General features: G+C 50.3%; 1 protein-coding gene across 1 annotated transcript in view; it reads left to right on the forward strand.

Moving 5' to 3' along the window:
* Window positions 1–21,060, forward strand: part of LOC144607414 (plectin-like) — a 69,762-nt gene extending 48,702 nt beyond the window's left edge. The window contains exon 22 of the mRNA XM_078424267.1: window positions 1,521–21,060. Within this exon, the coding sequence (XP_078280393.1) occupies window positions 1,521–16,604 (15,084 nt within the window). The 3' untranslated portion in view covers window positions 16,605–21,060. The remainder of the gene's footprint in view (window positions 1–1,520) is intronic.
* The last annotated feature ends 559 nt before the right edge of the window (window positions 21,061–21,619 follow it).

A 21,619-nucleotide genomic window follows, 5' to 3' on the forward strand; every position in this document is an offset into this window, starting at 1 on the left:
TAATGGAAAATAGGCAGGTCAAAGAACTTAAGGCATTTGCATCAGTGGTTTCAACAGAGAGGTACAACTGAGTGTCATCGGCACAACTTAGTAAATTTACGTTATGCTGTCTGATAACTCAGCATAGTGGCAGCATATACAAGGAAAAGAGTAACGGGCCAAGGCAGCTACCTTGTGCTACACCAAGGCAGCTACCTTGTGCTACACCAGTGGGTATATCATGCAGTTACCTTGTGCTACATCAAGGCAGCTACCTTGTGCTACACCATGCAGTTACCTTGTGCTACACCATGCAGTTACCTTGTGCTACACCAAGGCAGCTACCTTGTGCTACATCAAGGCAGCTACCTTGTGCTACACCAAAGGCAGTTACCTTGTGCTACATCAAGGCAGCTACCTTGTGCTACACCAAAGGCAGCTACCTTGTGCTACACCATGCAGTTACCTTGTGCTACACCAAGGCAGCTACCTTGTGCTACACCAAGGGCAGCTACCTTGTGCTACACCAAGGCAGTTACCTTGTGCTACACCATGCAGTTACCTTGTGCTACACCATGCAGTTACCTTGTGCTACACCAAGGCAGCTACCTTGTGCTACACCAAAGGCAGTTACCTTGTGCTACACCAAGGCAGCTACCTTGTGCTACACCATGCAGTTACCTTGTGCTACACCAAGGCAGCTACCTTGTGCTACATCAAGGCAGATACCTTGTGCTACACCAAAGGGTATATCATGCAGTTGCGACATGGTAGTGAAATCAGTGTGGAGAATGCTAATGTGCAAGGGCAGTTTAAGATCTAGAAATGCATGAAGGTCGATAGACTCCTAGGGTCTGATAGGATCTATCCCAGGTTATTGAGAGGCAAGACTGATTTCAGGGACTGATGAAAATGTTTGTATCCTATAGAACCATAGGCGAGGTCCTGGAGGACTGGAGAGTTATGAATGTTGTTCCTTTATTTAAGTAGAGATAAACCAATAAATTATAGGCCGGTGAGCCTGACGTTAATGGTAGGGAAGCTACTGGAGAATGTTCTTAGGGTAAGATTTACTTGCATTTGGAAAAGAAGAGGCTTTGTAATTTGAAGGTCATGTTTTACACACGAGTGAGTTGTTGGAGGGCTAACCAAATACCTCCTTCCACCTATATATGATTGGAACCAACTTAGTACCTGATCTGACAGCCCAACCCTGTTTACTAGGCGATCTATAAGAATACTGTGATCTATGGTGTCAAAAGCTGCTGTGAGGTCCAAGAGGATCAGCACTGAGACCTTGTCCTCGTCAATGTTAACTCTAAGGTCACTGACTATTTTTTTTATCAGGGCAGTCTTATAGATTAAGGCATTGAAGAGGCAACAGGTTAGTTATAGAAGCAGACACTTTGGTAAAAGATTGGAATGGCTCTTGATGAGTGATAAAGCGGGCACAAGGGCCACTGCTCACTCTTGCTTCTACTGCTGGACGATGGCTGCATGCTTTGTTGTCACTAATGAGTTCCTTGTTCTTATTCATGCAGATGGAGGCAGGGAAAAATAAAGAAATTGTCCACACCACTCAGGTCCTTCAGCAAACCTTTCTCAGTGAAAAGGAGCTGCTTATCAGAAAAGAGAAGATGATTGAGGCGGAGAAGCAGAAGTTGGAGCATCTGTACGAGGATGAGCTGGAGAAATCCAAGTCTCTGAAGGATGAACAGATGAAGGAAATGAAGAGACTCAAGGACGACAAGGCCCGACTTCAGGATAGTATGGATGAAGCACTCATGATGCAGAGAAAGGCTGAGGACCAAGTCCAGGAGAAGCAGAGACAGCTTCAGGAAATGGAGAAGAGGAGGCAGGAGAAAGAGAAGCAGCTGGCTGATGAGAATCAAGCACTGCGGGAATCGCTGGAGCAACTGAAAGCTCAGAAGCTTGAAGTCATGTCCAAAGAGACCGCCGAGGTACAGGCAGCAACTGCCCCCACTCTGGGAGCTCTTGCTAACGGTCGGGATGTGGTGGACTCAGCCCAGGAAAGTGCTGAGGCCACGTTCCCCTTCAGTGGCCTGCGCCAGCCAGTGGCGGCCGCTCGCTTACATCAGGCTGGCATTCTCAGCAAGAAGCAGTTGGACAAGCTGAAGAAAGGATCCATCACCGTCAAGGATCTGTCACAGAAGGAAGCTGTTCAGAACTACCTGCGGGGAAAGAGCTGTGTTGCTGGCCTGATCTTTCAACCCTCAAAGGAGAAAGTCAGCATTTATCAGGCAATGAAGAGGGGACAGTTGAAGCCCACCACAGCCATGGTGTTGCTGGAGGCTCAGGCAGCATCCGGCTTCATCATTGACCCAGCAAAGAACATGAAACTGCCCGTTAATGAGGCCATCAGGGAAGGTGTGGTCGGACCAGAGCTGCAGGAGAAACTGCTCTCTGCAGAGAGGGCAGTGACAGGTTACAGGGACCCCTACACTGGTGAGCAGATCTCCTTGTTTCAAGCAATGCAAAAGGACTTGATCTCCCCAAGTTACGCCATCCGGTTGCTGCAGGCACAGCTTGCCACTGGTGGTGTCATTGATCCGGTGAACAGCCATCGCCTGCCCCTGGCCCAGGCCTACAAACAGGGGATATTCACAGAGGACATGAATAAAATAGTTGCAGGAGATAGTGACAATGCCAAGGCATTCTTTGACCCCAACACACAGGAGAACTTAACGTACCTCCAGCTGCTGGACAGGTGTCAGAAGGATCAGGAATCTGGCCTTTTTCTCTTGCCATTGACCGAGGGAGCAGAGACAAAAAAGGGAGGATATACCATGGAACAGACACACGACATCTTCAACACAGCCACTGTATCTGTGCCAGTCGGGAAATTCTCTGGGAAAACAGTGACAATCTGGGAGTTGATCAACTCAGAGTACATCACCGAAGATCAACGCCGGGACCTTATCCGACAGTACAGGTCAGGAAAGATCACCATCGAGCACATCATTAAATACATCATTACCACCATTGATGAAACTGAGACCAAGAAGCAGCTGCTCTTCCCCGGACTACGGGACAAGGTTCCTGCCAGCGAACTGTTGGAATCGAAGATCATCGACAAGAAGACGTTTGATGGACTGCAGAAAGGAAAGGCAACACCTGAAGATGTGAGCAAGTTGGAGTCGGTGAGGAAATTCCTTCAGGGGTCGGAGAGCATCGCTGGAGTGTTTGTGGAGCCCACCCAGGAGACAATGAGCTTCTATCAAGCAATGAAGAAGAACCTGCTGAGACCAAGAACAGCGGAGATCTTACTGGAAGCTCAGGCAGCAACAGGGTTCCTCGTGGACCCTGTGCAGAATCGCACCTTCAGCGTCGATGAGGCAGTGAAGGATGGACTCGTTGGGCCAGAACTCCACGAGAAGCTACTGGCTGCGGAGAAAGCAGTAACGGGATATACGGACCCTTACACCGGGCGTAAGGTCTCCTTGTTTGAAGCAATGAGAAAGGAACTGGTACCCAAAGACCATGGAGTGCAGCTCCTGCAGGCACAGGTGGCATCTGGTGGCATCATTGACCCCAACACCAGCCATCGGCTGCCCATGGACGTGGCCTACAAGCGGGGAATGTTGGATGAGGAGATGAAGCAGTTGGTGACCACTCCCAGTGAGAACACTAAAGGTTTCATTGAACCAAATACAGACGAACATGTCACCTACCAACAGCTGAAGCAGAGATGCAGAAGTGACCCTGAGACCAACCTTTCCCTGTTACCGCTGACGGAGGAAGCAGTGAAGAGAGTGGACCTTCACCCAGAGGAGGTCACCAAGGACGTTTTCCAAAAGGCTGTGGTGAGTGTCCCATCCGGAAAATTCTCTGGGAAAACCGTAACAATCTGGGAGTTGATCAACTCAGAGTACATCACTGAAGATCAACGCCGGGACTTAATGTGGCAGTACAGGTCAGGAAAGATCACCATCGAGCACATCATTAAATACATCATTACAACCATTGATGAAACTGAGACCAAGAAGCAGCTGCTCTTCCCCGGACTACGGGACAAGGTTCCTGCCAGCGAACTGTTGGAATCGAAGATCATCGACAAGAAGACGTTTGATGGACTGCAGAAAGGAAAGGCAACACCTGAAGATGTGAGCAAGTTGGAGTCGGTAAGGAAATTCCTTCAGGGGTCGGAGAGCATCGCTGGAGTGTTTGTGGAGCCCACCCAGGAGACAATGAGCTTCTATCAAGCAATGAAGCAGAAGCTGCTGAGACCAAAAACAGCGGAGATCTTACTGGAAGCTCAGGCAGCAACAGGGTTCCTTGTGGACCCTGTGCAGAATCGAACCCTCACCGTCGATGAGGCAGTGAAGGATGGACTCGTTGGGCCAGAACTCCACGAGAAGCTACTGGCTGCGGAGAAAGCAGTAACGGGATATACGGACCCTTACACCGGGCGTAAGGTCTCCTTGTTTGAAGCAATGAGAAAGGAACTGGTACCCAAAGACCATGGAGTGCAGCTCCTGCAGGCACAGGTGGCATCTGGTGGCATCATTGACCCCAACACCAGCCATCGGCTGCCCATGGACGTGGCCTACAAGCGGGGAATGTTGGATGAGGAGATGAAGCAGTTGGTGACCACTCCCAGTGAGAACAGGGTGAGCTTCTATGATCCAAACATGGATGAGCGTGTCACCTACCAACGGCTGAAGGAGAGGTGCAGAAAGGATGCAGGGTCAGGTCAGCTCTTGTTGCCCTTGAGTGAGAAAGCAATATCATCAAAACCTGTTTATGATGAGGAGCAGACGAGAGATACTTTTGGGCAAACAACAGTGTCTGTTCCAGCTGGCATCTTCTCTGGGAAAACTGTCAGCATCTTGGAGCTTATTAATTCGGAGTACTTTACTGAGGAACAGAGGAAGGATCTGATTCGACAGTATCGGTCAGGAAAGGTGACAGTGGAAAAGATCATCAGAATTGTCATCACGGTGATTGAAGAGCAAGAAACAAAGAAGAAACCGCAGCTGCTCTTCCCCGGACTACGGGACAAGGTTCCTGCCAGCGAGCTGTTGGAATCGAAGATCATCGACAAGAAGACGTTTGATGGACTGCAGAAAGGAAAGGCAACACCTGAAGATGTGAGCAAGTTGGAGTCGGTGAGGAAATTCCTTCAGGGTTCGGAGAGCATCGCTGGAGTGTTTGTGGAGCCCACCCAGGAGACAATGAGCTTCTATCAAGCAATGAAGAAGAACTTGCTGAGACCAAGAACAGCGGAGATCTTACTGGAAGCTCAGGCAGCAACAGGGTTCCTCGTGGACCCTGTGCAGAATCGCACCTTCACCGTTGATGAGGCAGTGAAGGATGGGCTCGTTGGACCAGAACTCCACGAGAAGCTACTGGCTGCGGAGAAAGCAGTAACGGGATATACGGACCCTTACACCGGGCGTAAGGTCTCCTTGTTTGAAGCAATGAGAAAGGAACTGGTACCCAAAGACCATGGAGTGCAGCTCCTGCAGGCACAGGTGACATCTGGTGGCATCATTGACCCCAACACCAGCCATCGGCTGCCCATGGACGTGGCCTACAAGCGGGGAATGTTGGATGAGGAGATGAACCAGTTGGTGACCACCCCCAGTGAGAACACTAAAGGTTTCATTGAACCAAATACAGACGAACATGTCACCTACCAACAGCTGAAGCAGAGATGCAGAAATGACCCTAAGACCAACCTTTCCCTGTTACCCCTGACGGAGGAAGCAGTGAAGAGAGTGGACCTTCACCCAGAGGAGGTCACCAAGGACATTTTCCAAAAGGCTGTGGTGAGTGTCCCATCCGGAAAATTCTGTGGGAAAACCGTGACAATCTGGGAGTTGATCAACTCAGAGTACATCACTGAAGATCAACGCCGGGACTTAATGTGGCAGTACAGGTCAGGAAAGATCACCATTGAGCACATCATTAAATACATCATTACAACCATTGATGAAACTGAGACCAAGAAGCAGCTGCTCTTCCCCGGACTACGGGACAAGGTTCCTGCCAGCGAGCTGTTGGAATCGAAGATCATCGACAAGAAGACGTTTGATGGACTGCAGAAAGGAAAGGCAACACCTGAAGATGTGAGCAAGTTGGAGTCGGTGAGGAAATTCCTTCAGGGGTCGGAGAGCATCGCTGGAGTGTTTGTGGAGCCCACCCAGGAGACAATGAGCTTCTATCAAGCAATGAAGAAGAACCTGCTGAGACCAAGAACAGCGGAGATCTTACTGGAAGCTCAGGCAGCAACAGGGTTCCTCGTGGACCCTGTGCAGAATCGCACCTTCAGCGTCGATGAGGCAGTGAAGGATGGACTCGTTGGGCCAGAACTCCACGAGAAGCTACTGGCTGCGGAGAAAGCAGTAACGGGATATACGGACCCTTACACCGGGCGTAAGGTCTCCTTGTTTGAAGCAATGAGAAAGGAACTGGTACCCAAAGACCATGGAGTGCAGCTCCTGCAGGCACAGGTGGCATCTGGTGGCATCATTGACCCCAACACCAGCCATCGGCTGCCCATGGACGTGGCCTACAAGCGGGGAATGTTGGATGAGGGGATGAAGCAGTTGGTGACCACCCCCACTGAGAACACTAAAGGTTTCATTGAACCAAATACAGACGAACATGTCACCTACCAACAGCTGAAGCAGAGATGCAGAAATGACCCTAAGACCAACCTTTCCCTGTTACCCCTGACGGAGGAAGCAGTGAAGAGAGTGGACCTTCACCCAGAGGAGGTCACCAAGGACGTTTTCCAAAAGGCTGTGGTGAGTGTCCCATCCGGAAAATTCTCTGGGAAAACCGTGACAATCTGGGAGTTGATCAACTCAGAGTATGTCACCGAAGATCAACGCCGGGACTTAATGTGGCAGTACAGGTCAGGAAAGATCACCATCGAGCACATCATTAAATACATCATTACAACCATTGATGAAACTGAGACCAAGAAGCAGCTGCTCTTCCCTGGACTACGGGACAATGTTCCTGCCAGCGAGCTGTTGGAATCGAAGATCATCGACAAGAAGATGTTTGATGGACTGCAGAAAGAAAAGGCAACACCTGAAGATGTGAGCAAGTTGGAGTCGGTGAGGAAATTCCTTCAGGGGTCGGAGAGCATCGCTGGAGTGTTTGTGGAGCCCACCCAGGAGACAATGAGCTTCTATCAAGCAATGAAGAAGAACCTGCTGAGACCAAGGACAGCAGAGATCTTACTGGAAGCTCAGGCAGCAACAGGGTTCCTCGTGGACCCTGTGCAGAATCGCACCCTCACCGTCGATGAGGCAGTGAAGGATGGACTCGTTGGGCCAGAACTCCACGAGAAGCTACTGGCTGCGGAGAAAGCAGTAACGGGATATACGGACCCTTACACCGGGCGTAAGGTCTCCTTGTTTGAAGCAATGAGAAAGGAACTGGTACCCAAAGACCATGGAGTGCAGCTCCTGCAGGCACAGGTGGCATCTGGTGGCATCATTGACCCCAACACCAGCCATCGGCTGCCCATGGACGTGGCCTACAAGCGGGGAATGTTGGATGAGGAGATGAAGCAGTTGGTGACCACTCCCAGTGAGCACACGATGGGCTTCTATGATCCAAACATGGATGAGCGTGTCACCTACCAACGGCTGAAGGAGAGGTGCAGAAAGGATGCAGGGTCAGGTCAGCTCTTGTTGCACTTGAGTGAGAAAGCAATATCATCAAAACCTGTTTATGATGAGGAGCAGACGAGAGATACTTTTGGGCAAACAACAGTGTCTGTTCCAGCTGGCATCTTCGCTGGGAAAACTGTCAGCATCTTGGAGCTTATTAATTCGGAGTACTTTACCGAGGAGCAGAGGAAGGATCTGATTCGACAGTATCGGTCAGGAAAGGTGACAGTGGAAAAGATCATCAGAATTGTCATCACGGTGATTGAAGAGCAAGAAACAAAGAAGAAACCGCAGCTGCTCTTCCCCGGACTACGGGACAAGGTTACTGCCAGCGAGCTGTTGGAATCGAAGATCATCAACAGGAAGACGTTTGATGGACTGCAGAAAGGAAAGGCAACACCTGAAGATGTGAGCAAGTTGGAGTCGGTGAGGAAATTCCTACAGGGGTCGGAGAGTATCGCTGGAGTGTTTGTGGAGCCCACCCAGGAGACAATGAGCTTCTATCAAGCAATGAAGAAGAACCTGCTGAGACCAAGAACAGCGGAGATCTTACTGGAAGCTCAGGCAGCAACAGGGTTCCTCGTGGACCCTGTGCAGAATCGCACCCTCACCGTCGATGAGGCAGTGAAGGATGGACTCGTTGGACCAGAACTCCACGAGAAGCTACTGGCTGCGGAGAAAGCAGTAACGGGATATACGGACCCTTACACCGGGCGTAAGGTCTCCTTGTTTGAAGCAATGAGAAAGCAACTGGTACCCAAAGACCATGGAGTGCAGCTCCTGCAGGCACAGGTGGCATCTGGTGGCATCATTGACCCCAACACCAGCCATCGGCTGCCCATGGACGTGGCCTACAAGCGGGGAATGTTGGATGAGGAGATGAACCAGTTGGTGACCACCCCCAGTGAGAACACTAAAGGTTTCATTGAACCAAATACTGACGAACAGGTCACCTACCAACAGCTGAAGCAGAGATGCAGAAATGACCCTAAGACCAACCTTTCCCTGTTACCCCTGACGGAGGAAGCAGTGAAGAGAGTGGACATTCACCCAGAGGAGGTCACCAAGGACGTTTTCCAAAAGGCTGTGGTGAGTGTCCCATCCGGAAAATTCTCTGGGAAAACCGTGACAATCTGGGAGTTGATCAACTCAGAGTACATCACCGAAGATCAATGCCGGGACTTAATGTGGCAGTACAGGTCAGGAAAGATCACCATCGAGCACATCATTAAATACATCATTACAACCATTGATGAAACTGAGACCAAGAAGCAGCTGCTCTTCCCCGGACTACGTGACAAGGTTCCTGCCAGCGAGTTGTTGGAATCGAAGATCATCGACAAGAAGACGCTTGATGGACTGCAGAAAGGAAAGGCAACACCTGAAGATGTGAGCAAGTTGGAGTCGGTGAGGAAATTCCTTCAGGGGTCGGAGAGCATCGCTGGAGTGTTTGTGGAGCCCACCCAGGAGACAATGAGCTTCTATCAAGCAATGAAGAAGAACCTGCTGAGACCAAGAACAGCGGAGATCTTACTGGAAGCTCAGGCAGCAACAGGGTTCCTCGTGGACCCTGTGCAGAATCGCACCTTCACCGTCGATGAGGCAGTGAAGGATGGACTCGTTGGGCCAGAACTCCACGAGAAGCTACTGGCTGCGGAGAAAGCAGTAACGGGATATACGGACCCTTACACCGGGCGTAAGGTCTCCTTGTTTGAAGCAATGAGAAAGGAACTGGTACCCAAAGACCATGGAGTGCAGCTCCTGCAGGCACAGGTGGCATCTGGTGGCATCATTGACCCCAACACCAGCCATCGGCTGCCCATGGACGTGGCCTACAAGCGGGGAATGTTGGATGAGGAGATGAAGCAGTTGGTGACTACCCCCAGTGAGAACACTAAAGGTTTCATTGAACCAAATACTGACGAACATGTCACCTACCAACAGCTGAAGCAGAGATGCAGAAGTGACCCTGAGACCAACCTTTGCCTGTTACCCCTGACGGAGGAAGCAGTGAAGAGAGTGGACCTTCACCCAGAGGAGGTCACCAAGGACGTTTTCCAAAAGGCTGTGGTGAGTGTCCCATCCGGAAAATTCTCTGGGAAAACCGTGACAATCTGGGAGTTGATCAACTCAGAGTACATCACCGAAGATCAACGCCGGGACTTAATGTGGCAGTACAGGTCAGGAAAGATCACCATCGAGCACATCATTAAATACATCATTACCACAATTGATGAAACTGAGATCAAGAAGCATTTACACTTCCCCGGACTACGGGACAAGGTTCCTGCCAGCGAGTTGTTGGAATCGAAGATCATCAACAGGAAGACGTTTGATGGACTGCAGAAAGGAAAGGCAACGCCTGAAGATGTGAGCAAGTTGGAGTCGGTGAGGAAATTCCTTCAGGGATCGGAGAGCATCGCTGGAGTGTTTGTGGAGCCCACCCAGGAGACAATGAGCTTCTATCAAGCAATGAAGAAGAACCTGCTAAGACCAAGAACAGCAGAGATCTTACTGGAAGCTCAGGCAGCAACAGGGTTCCTCGTGGACCCTGTGCAGAATCGCACCTTCACCGTCGATGAGGCAGTGAAGGATGGACTCGTTGGGCCAGAACTCCATGAGAAGCTACTGGCTGCGGAGAAAGCTGTAACGGGATATACGGACCCTTACACCGGGCGTAAGGTCTCCTTGTTTGAAGCAATGAGAAAGGAACTTGTACCCAAAGACCATGGAGTGCAGCTCCTGCAGGCACAGGTGGCATCTGGTGGCATCATTGACCCCAACACCAGCCATCGGCTGCCCATGGACGTGGCCTACAAGCGGGGAATGTTGGATGAGGAGATGAAGCAGTTGGTGACCACTCCCAGTGAGAACACAGTGGGCTTCTATGATCCAAACATGGATGAGCGTGTCACCTACCAACAGCTGAAGGAGAGGTGCCGTAAGGATGCAGGGTCAGGTCAGCTCTTGTTGCCCTTGAGTGAGAAAGCAATATCATCAAAACCTGTTTATGATGAGGAGCAGATGAGAGATACTTTTGGGAAGACAACTGTGTCTGTTCCAGCTGGCATCTTCTCTGGGAAAACTGTCAGCATCTTGGAGCTTATTAAATCGGAGTACTTTACCGAGGAACAGAGGAAGGATCTGATTCGACAGTATCGGTCAGGAAAGGTGACAGTGGAAAAGATCATCAGAATTGTCATCACGGTGATTGAAGAGCAAGAAACAAATAAGAAACCGCAGCTGCTCCTCCCGGGACTACGGGACAAGGTTACTGCCAGCGAGCTGTTGGAATCGAAGATCATCGACAAGAAGACGTTTGATGGACTGCAGAAAGGAAAGGCAACACCTGAAGATGTGAGCAAGTTGGAGTCGGTGAGGAAATTCCTTCAGGGGTCGGAGAGCATCGCTGGAGTGTTTGTGGAGCCCACCCAGGAGACAATGAGCTTCTATCAAGCAATGAAGAAGAACCTGCTGAGTCCAAGAACAGCGGAGATCTTACTGGAAGCTCAGGCAGCAACAGGGTTCCTCGTGGACCCTGTGCAGAATCGCACCTTCAGCGTCGATGAGGCAGTGAAGGATGGACTCGTTGGGCCAGAACTCCACGAGAAGCTACTGGCTGCGGAGAAAGCAGTAACGGGATATACGGACCCTTACACCGGGCGTAAGGTCTCCTTGTTTGAAGCAATGAGAAAGGAACTGGTACGCAAAGACCATGGAGTGCAGCTCCTGCAGGCACAGGTGGCATCTGGTGGCATCATTGACCCCAACACCAGCCATCGGCTGCCCATGGACGTGGCCTACAAGCGGGGAATGTTGGATGAGGAGATGAACCAGTTGGTGACCACCCCCAGTGAGAACACTAAAGGTTTCATTGAACCAAATACTGACGAACATGTCACCTACCAACAGCTGAAGCAGAGATGCAGAAATGACCCTAAGACCAACCTTTCCCTGTTACCCCTGACGGAGGAAGCAGTGAAGAGAGTGGACCTTCACCCTGAGGAGGTCACCAAGGACGTTTTCCAAAAGGCTGTGGTGAGTGTCCCATCCGGAAAATTCTCTGGGAAAACCGTGACAATCTGGGAGTTGATCAACTCAGAGTACATCACTGAAGATCAACGCCGGGACTTAATGTGGCAGTACAGGTCAGGAAAGATCACCATCGAGCACATCATTAAATACATCATTACCACCATTGATGAAACTGAGACCAAGAAGCAGCTGCTCTTCCCCGGACTACGGGACAAGGTTCCTGCCAGCGAGCTGTTGGAATCGAAGATCATCGACAAGAAGACGTTTGATGGACTGCAGAAAGGAAAGGCAACACCTGAAGATGTGAGCAAGTTGGAGTCGGTGAGCAAATTCCTTCAGGGGTCGGAGAGCATCGCTGGAGTGTTTGTGGAGCCCACCCAGGAGACAATGAACTTCTATCAAGCAATGAAGAAGAACCTGCTGAGTCCAAGAACAGCGGAGATCTTACTGGAAGCTCAGGCAGCAACAGGGTTCCTCGTGGACCCTGTGCAGAATCGCACCCTCACCGTCGATGAGGCAGTGAAGGATGGACTCGTTGGGCCAGAACTCCACGAGAAGCTACTGGCTGCGGAGAAAGCAGTAACGGGATATACGGACCCTTACACCGGGCGTAAGGTCTCCTTGTTTGAAGCAATGAGAAAGGAATTGGTACCCAAAGACCATGGAGTGCAGCTCCTGCAGGCACAGGTGGCATCTGGTGGCATCATCGACCCCAACACCAGCCATCGGCTGCCCATGGACGTGGCCTACAAGCGGGGAATGTTGGATGAGGAGATGAAGCAGTTGGTGACCACCCCCAGTGAGAACACTAAAGGTTTCATTGAACCAAATACAGACGAACATGTCACCTACCAACAGCTGAAGCAGAGATGCAGAAGTGACCCTAAGACCAACCTTTCCCTGTTACCCCTGACGGAGGAAGCAGTGAAGGGAGTGGACCTTCATCCGGAGGAGGTCACCAAGGACATTTTCCAAAAGGCTGTGGTGAGTGTCCCATCCGGAAAATTCTCTGGGAAAACCGTGACAATCTGGGAGTTGATCAATTCAGAATATTTCACCGAAGATCAACGCCGGGACCTTATCCGACAGTACAGGTCAGGCAAAGTAACTGTGGAGAAAATCATTACAATTGTAGTAACAATCATTGAGGAACGTGAGCTGAAGAGAAAACCACAAATCACTTTGGCTGGTCTAAGGGACAGAGTTCCTGCCAGCGAGTTGTTAGAATCCCATATCATTAACAAGAAGACGTTTGATGGACTGCAGAAAGGAAAGGCAACACCTGAAGATGTGAGCAAGTTGGAGTCGGTGAGGAAATCCCTTCAGGGGTCGGAGAGCATCGCTGGAGTGTTTGTGGAGCCCACCCAGGAGACAATGAGCTTCTATCAAGCAATGAAGAAGAACCTGCTGAGACCAAGAACAGCGGAGATCTTACTGGAAGCTCAGGCAGCAACAGGGTTCCTCGTGGACCCTGTGCTGAATCGCACCCTCACCGTCGATGAGGCAGTGAAGGATGGACTCGTTGGGCCAGAACTCCACGAGAAGCTACTGGCTGCGGAGAAAGCAGTAACGGGATATACGGACCCTTACACTGGGCGTAAGGTCTCCTTGTTTGAAGCAATGAGAAAGGAACTGGTACCCAAAGACCATGGAGTGCAGCTCCTGCAGGCACAGGTGGCATCTGGTGGCATCATTGACCCCAACACCAGCCATCGGCTGCCCATCGATGTGGCCTACAAGCGGGGAATGTTGGATGAGGAGATGAACCGAATCTTCTGTGATGCTCATGATGATGCCAAGAGATTTATTGATCCCAGCACTACGGAAGAAGTCACCTATCAGCAACTGAAGAATATGTGCATTTCTGTTCCGGGAACTGGTCTGTACCTCTTGCCCTTGACGGATGGAGAGAAGCCCAGAATCGTTGAAAAGCCGGTCTACAGCGAGGCTCAAATGCAGAAGGAATTTGAGAACACAAAAGTGGAAATTCCTTCAGGGGCTCTCGGTGGGAAGTCAATGTCGGTGTGGGAGATCTTACAATCTGAATACATCTCTGAGCAGGACAAGGCCAGGCTGTCCAGGGAGTTTCAAATGGGAAAGCTCAACCGAGAGCGTTTAGTGTTAATAATTATTGAGATCATCGAGCATGTAGAAATTCACCATGGATACGAGATGATCAGCTTCTACAGCTTCCGGGGCCACGTCTCTGCGGATCATCTCTATGCCTCAGGAATTATTGATCAGGAGACACTTAGGAAACTGAGGGAGAGGCAGCTGACAGTGCAGCAGGTGTGTGAAATGGAGACGGTGAAGATGTTCCTGTTTGGCACAGGTGCTGTCAGTGGCGTGTACAAGGCTGCTGCCAAGGAGGTATTAAGTCTCTATCAAGCCATGAAGAAAGACTGGGTGAAACCGGAGGTGGCACTTTCTCTGCTTGAGGCCCAGGCGGCGACTGGCTTTATCCTGGATCCAATGAAGAACTTGCGCCTGACGGTGGACGAAGCTGTTCGGGATGGCGTGGTGGGCCCTGAGTTCCACGACAAGCTGTTGTCGGCAGAGAGAGCTGTCACTGGCTACCGGGACCCGTACACGGGCAAGAACATCTCCCTCTTCCAGGCTATGAGGAAAGGGCTGATTGGGAAAGACTACGCAGTTCGGCTGCTGGATGCTCAGCTGGCCACAGGAGGAATCATCGATCCGCAGTACAGCCATCACCTGCCTCTGGAGGTTGCCTTTCAACGGGGTTACCTGGACCGTGAGACCTACAACCTCATCACAGACCCAGCCTCAGGCACACAAGGATTCCTTGACCCCAGCACCGATGAGCCGTTAACTTACACTCGGCTGCTGGCAAAGTGCAAAACTGATGAAAAGTCAGGCCACCGTCTTTTGAACCTGACCGACAGGAAACGGTTAATATTCAAGGGTCTACGCAAACAGGTCACCATGGACCAACTGATAGAATCAAAGATCATTGAAAGTTCCTTAGCTCAGAGGCTGGAGCAAGGTGAAACCACTGTGGAGGAAGTTAGTGACAGTATCAAGAAGTATCTGGAAGGCACCAGTTGTATTTCAGGAGTGTTTGTTGAGGCCTCGAAGGAGAGGCTGTCCATTTACCAGGCTATGAAGAAGGGCATGATCAGACCTGGGACTGCCTTCGAGCTATTGGAGGCCCAAGCGGCAACAGGCTATATGATTGACCCGATCAAAAACCTGAAGCTCACTGTTGCTGAGGCCGTCAAGGCGGGAGTGGTGGGCGCGGAGTTTAAAGACAAGCTCATGTCAGCGGAGCGTGCCGTCACTGGTTACAAAGACCCATATTCAGGGAAGCTGCTGTCTCTCTTCCAAGCTATGCAGAAAGGCTTAATTGTGAAAGACCATGGGATCCGCCTGCTGGAGTCACAGATCGCCACGGGAGGCATCATTGACCCCGAGCACAGTCACCGCCTCCCGGTAGAAATGGCCTACGAGCGTGGGCTGTTTGATATGGAGATGAACAAGATACTGTTAGATCCAGGTGATGACACCAAAGGATTCTTTGATCCAAACACAGAGGAAAATCTCACCTACTTGCAGCTGATGGAGCGGTGTATGGTGGATTCGGACACTGGACTCTGCTTATTGCCACTGAAGGAGAAGAAGCGAGAGAGGAAGACTTCTTCCAAGTCCTCTGTCCGCAAGCGAAGGGTAGTGATTGTAGATCCTGAGACAGGCAAAGAAATGTCGGTGTACGAGGCTTATCGTAAAGGACTGATTGACCATCAGACGTACAGCGAGCTGTCTGAGCAGGAGTGTGAATGGGAGGAGGTGACAATCTCTTCATCAGATGGAGTTGTAAAGTCAATGATCACGGACAGAAGATCTGGGAAACAGTATGACATTGATGATGCTTTGGCCAAAGGTTTGATTGACCAAGGGTCTCTGGACCTGTACCGCTCAGGGGCTTTGTCCATCACTGAATTTGCTGACATGTTATCAGGAAACATGAGTGGATTCCGCTCAAGATCTTCCTCCGTTGGATCTTCATCTTCGTACACAAGCCAACAGTCCAGCCCAATGAGAAGCCACATGGTTGCCTGGAGTGACCCAGTGGAGGAGACTGGTCCAGTTGCTGGCATCCTGGACACTGGTACCCTTGAGAAAGTCTCTATCACAGAGGCAATGCGCCGAAACCTGGTGGACAACATCACCGGCCAACGCCTGCTCGAAGCTCAGGCATGCACTGGAGGAATCATCGATCCCAACACTGGAGAGAAGTATTCAGTCGTAGATGCTGAGGGCAAAAACCTGGTCGACAAGATTATGGTGGACAGGATCAACCTGGCTCAGAAGGCTTTCCATGGGTTTGAGGACCCCAGAACCAAGTCCAAGATGTCTGCTGCCCAGGCCTTGAAGAAAGGCTGGCTGTACTATGAAGCTGGCCAGAGGTTTCTGGAGGTGCAGTACCTGACCGGAGGACTGATTGAACCAGACGTGGCTGGACGCGTTTCCTTGGACGAAGCTTTGGGGAAGGGCACCATTGATGCCCGCACGGCACAAAAGCTGAGGGATGTCGGGGCCTATGCAAAATACATCACTTGCCCCAAGACCAAACTGAAGATTTCCTACAAGGATGCGATGGATCGATCCATGGTTGAGGAAGGATCAAGTCTGCGTCTGTTGGAAGCCTCTTCGCAGTCCACCAAAGGATACTACAGCCCCTATAACGTGAGCGGGGCTGGTTCTTCCGCAGGTTCACGATCAGGTTCTAAAACAGGATCCAGAACAGGCTCCAGACGAGGGAGCATTGACGCGACTGGATCTGGTTACTCCATGTCCTTCTCCTCCTCCTCCTACACGTCCTCCAGCTATGGACGGAGACTGCCAGCCAGCATCCCTGGGAGCAGAGGACTGAGTCTGGCTGCCCCTCAGTCCCCCTCCAGTCCAGGGGAGGCCTAGCCTGGGTTGCCAGCAGTGCCAACCATGTAATGCCAGCCCCCCCACCTCAGACCCACCACCCTGCTCCGCAACCAGAAGCACCTCCAGCGGTCGCAGTTTAACTGCCGGCAACAGAATCACGACGGGAAATTCTGCAAGCAAATTTAATTTGAATTTTACAACACCTCAGTTCCTTTGAGTTTTACAACAAAAAAAATTGAAATTTAAAATGGATCAAATGGAATGTTGTGTACATTGCACTGGATGGGCTGGTCGCTATTTGCAGAGCAAGGTGGACTAATCCCGTACCACTGCTGCCAGCTCCCACAGAAGCCTGGGAGGATTGTAATCTCGCAACTGTAAACCTTCTCAATGAATGCACTGACCACAGCGTGCCCAGCTTTCTCTGCTTGTTATCAGACAAATGCTGCAATTATTAATTGAACTGAAATAAAGACAATGCTGTTAATCCAAATATTAATAAGGTGCGTCTCTCAAACGTCAAGCCCTCTGCTCAGACTGGGACCCCGTATTGTGGGAAGAGTCGATAAACTTTTTCCTCGCCACCTTTGCACTGATTCAGCTCGAGGAACCAGCCGAGGTAATTGTGACTCCCTGTGTCAACCAAAACCACTCCATAAAGACCAATCAGCCACCTGTCCCAAGGCTATTCTTGCATCGATCTGTCTCAGCAGAGACCCTCCACCTCCAAACAGGGCTAGAGCACAGCAGGTGAGCACCCCCTCTCTGACACTCTGACCCTTGCACCCCCTCCCTGACACTCTGACCCCTATGCCCTCTCCCTGACTCTCTGACCCTTGCACCCCACCTTACACTCTGCCCCTTACCACACACACCCTCCTCACCATCCAAGGAGCCCAACGGCCCTTCCAGGTGAGACACAGGTTCATCTGCGCCCACTCTAACCTTGTCTACTGCATTTGCTGCTCTCCATGTGGCCTCCTCCACATCAGTGAGACCAAGGAGAGACGAGCTGAGAGTTTGGCCGAGCACTCACACTCTGCCAACCATTTCAGTTCCCCTCCCCACTCACTCACCCGCTCGTCTTTCCTCAGCCACCTCTGCTGCCGGGAGGAGATCACACATGTAGGCCTCTCCATTTCTCCTCGAATCTATCCAGGGCCTCAAAAACACACCCACACACACCCCACTCTCTATCTCATCTCCATCGCCTACACACACTTGCCACTGACCCTCCCCAGAGCCCACATCTGCCCACCATCCCACTCTTACCCAGTTGCACCCTTTCCTATCAGATTTCATCATCTGCAGCCTTTAGTCAGATTCACATCACATCACCTCCCAGCTCCTAAGGCTATCTCCACCCTTCCCTCCCCCACCTGCCTCCCGCTGATCCTGATGCAGGGTCTCATAGAAACATAGAAAATAGGTGCAGGAGGAGACAAGTTGGCCCTTCGAGCCAGCACCTCCATTCATTGTGATCATGGCTGATCATCCACAATCAGTAACCCGTGACTGCCTTCTCCCCATATCCCCTGATTCAGGTAGCCCCTAGAGCTCTATCTAACTCTCTTTTAAATTCATCCAGTGAATTGGCCTCCACTGCCTTCTGTGGCAGAGAATTCCACAAATTCACAACTCTCGATGAAAAAGTTTCTTCTCATCTCAATTTTAAATGGCCTCCCCTTTATTCTTAGACTGTGGCCCCTGGTTCTGGACTCCCCCAACATTGGGAACGTTTTTCCTGCATCTAGCTTGTCCAGTCCTTTTTTAATTTTATACATTTCTATAAGACCCCTCTCATCCTTCTAAATTCCAATGAATACAAGAATTTGTCTCCTGAAATCCAGAGGCAATCCTCTGCCTCCACAGATGCTGCCTGACCCATTGAGTTCCTCCAGCAGTTTGTGTTTGAGTCAATATTCCAGCATCCGCAGTTCCTTGTGTCTCGCACTCTCTCTGTTTCTCTGCTGATGATACCTCTGATAATTATTTATTCTGCGTTGGGAAGGTGGGAGTGATGATTTGTTAGCCGCAGTTGCCCGTGACGTTGTGATCCAGCCTGTTCACATTGGGGAAGTGAGCCTCACCCTTTGTGGTGAAGGAGAAGTGCAGAGTTCCTGAGCTGCTCTCAGCAGAACCCTTTCAGCCACAGATCACGGCGAGCAAGAGCTTGGCTTCATGCACAGAAATCATGGCTGACTTTTGAACCACAGTGTGCAGAACCTTCAGAAACGGGCTCATCTTAAATGAGTGAATTCAGGGCAGGGAACGGTGATATCCCGAGCATATCAACATTTTAAAGGAGGAGGTGACGGAGGTCCTGAAATACAAAGGGGATAAGTCCCGAGAGTCTGACCAGGTGTGGCCCAAGATGTTATGGGAAGTAAGGGTGGAGATTGCTGGGCGCTCGGCAGTGATTTTTGTGTCTTTGATAGTCTCCTGTTGTGCCTTTATTTAAGGGCACAGTGTGCTCCAAATGTGGCTTAAAGAATTAAAGTAATAAAAAAAAGCCAGAAATGCCACCCGTTGCAATTCACCAAAGTGCACACTTCAAGATCTTGAGCAAAAGCAGTCTGCTGGATAAACTCAGCGGATCAGTCAGCATCCGTGGGGGGAATAAACAGCAGACGTTTCCAGTTGGGACCCTTCTTCAGACTGAAGAAGACTCACTCTGAGGTCTGTATGCAAAACCTCCCTGCCGTTATCGTTCACTAAATGTTATTCCCTCATCATGCATCTGAACACTAAATGACTGGATTGTAATCATGTATTGTCTTTCTGCTGACTGGATAGCACGCAACAAAAGCTTCTCACTGTACCTCGGTACATGTGACAATAATCTAAACTAAACTAAACTGAACTGAACTGAAACAAGGGAAAGAGTCATACTCTCAGCAACCAAAGCAACAATTTTGTGTGGGACCGGAGTGTGGGACCGGAGTGTGGGACCGGAGGGAGGGACCGGAGTGTGGGACCGGAGTGTGGGACCGGAGTGTGGGATGTGGGACCGGAGTGTGGGACCGGAGAGAGGGAGGAGGGAAAAAGATCTTTAACTAAAGATTCTCATTGAGAAGAAGTTGTGGGTGGAGAATTCAGGAAGGTGTGATGAAATTCCAGAATGTGTTCTCATTAAAGAGAAGGTATTGGATGTCTTTGTGGGCATGAACGTGACCAGTTCCCAGGGTGTGAGGAGCCTTCGCTGGGAGACACGGGGAGGGGATTGCTGGGTCTATTATTTAAACCGTCAGCGGCCACAGGTGAGGGGAGCTGAGGAGGATGGCAGATGTGGGAACTTCATTCACACAGCACCGCAGGTAATGAGAGGCCTGTGGTGGGAAACATAGAACAAACAGTACAACAGAGAAACAGGCCATTGAGCCCACAATGTCAGCATGATGCCAAGTTAAACTCGTTTAGTTTATTGTCATGTGTACTGAGATAAAGTGAAAAGCTTTTTTTGTTGCTAATCTCCTGTCTACAGGTGATCCATATCCCTCTATTCCCTGCATATCCATGTGCCTATCTAAAAACCCTTTAAACACCACTATCGTATCTGCCTTCACCTCCACCCCTGGCAGCACGTTCCAGGTCCCCACCACCCTCTTAGATACATAGGTAGATACATAGACATTAGGTGCAGGAGGAGGCCATTCGGCCCTTCGAGCCAGCACCACCATTCATTGTGATCATGGCTGATCATCCAGTATCCCGTTCCTGCCTTCCCCCCATACCCCTTGATTCCGTTAACACTAAGATCTCTATCTAACTCTTTTTGTGCCTCTTACATCTCCTTTAAACGTTGCTCCATCTTAAAGCTATGCCCTCTAGTCTTTGACATTTCCACTATGGGGTAAAGGTTCTGACTGTCTACGCTATCTGTGCCTCACGCCTTGTTGAGTTCTACTGGGCTGTTTGAAATGAACCCATCTGATATGTGGAGGATTGTAGCCTGTCTTCGCGGTGAAGCATGGTGCCATGATGGCTAATCCTTCCCTCTATGTGTTGCCAAGTGTGATGTTTACCTGTCCTGAAGGCTGGTCCCCTTGTTACTTCCCGTGGACATCTTCCTGCAAAGTTACAAGATTGCCGTCGGACAGTGTGGAACCTTCACTCAGAATCAGCTGCCACTCTAGAACATTCCAGACACTTGGCCACGACAAATAAGGAAACACAGGGACCGTCATTATTCCTCGCACAGTTCTGTTCCCTGAGGATTCAGTGTCCAGTACACACTGATCACAGCAACCTTTACTTCGGGATGAGCCCCGGATCCCCCAGTTTATCTCTGAAGTCTGAGCATCTCCCAGTTACTGTTTTATGGGTGGACTACTTTGCTATGCATGCTCTACTAATCTGTCAGGGAATCTTAATATATATGTTTATATTAAAGCAGTGAGTTTAACAAACTAACTAATTGTACTCCAATTCAAATCACCAACCACTGTACAGAAGATAACCTGTTAAAACTGCCTCGATGTAGAGACACAAATAAAAGAGAAATTAATATATATACAAGTGGCCAATGATTTAACCAACTGACACCATTACACTGAACTGTATAACATTGAGGTACAGTACCGGTGGGGACGGGTCTATCGCTGTATAACATTGGGGTAGAATATTGGTGAGGACGGGTCTTTCACTGTATAACACGGGTACAGTACCGGTGGGGATGGGTCTGTCACTGGATAACACTGGGATACACTGCCAATGGGGACAAGTCTGTCACTGTATAACACGGGTACAGTACCGGTGGGGATGGGTCTGTCACTGCATAACGCTGGGATACACTGCCAATGGGGACAAGTCTGTCACTGTATAACACTGGGATACACTGCCGATGGGGACGGGTCTGTCACTGTATAACACTGGGGTACAGTGCTGGTGGGGACGGGTCCGTTGCTGTATAACACTGGGGTACAGTAATGGTGGGGACGGGTCTGTTGCTGTACAACACTGGGGTACAGTACCGGTGGGGACAGGTCTGTCACTGTGTAATGCTGGGGTACAGTACGGGTGGGGACGGGTCTGTTGCTGTGTAACTAGGGCAA

The sequence above is a fragment of the Rhinoraja longicauda genome, chromosome 2 (genome assembly GCF_053455715.1).
Source record: "Rhinoraja longicauda isolate Sanriku21f chromosome 2, sRhiLon1.1, whole genome shotgun sequence".
NCBI classification, from domain to species: domain Eukaryota; kingdom Metazoa; phylum Chordata; class Chondrichthyes; order Rajiformes; family Arhynchobatidae; genus Rhinoraja; species Rhinoraja longicauda.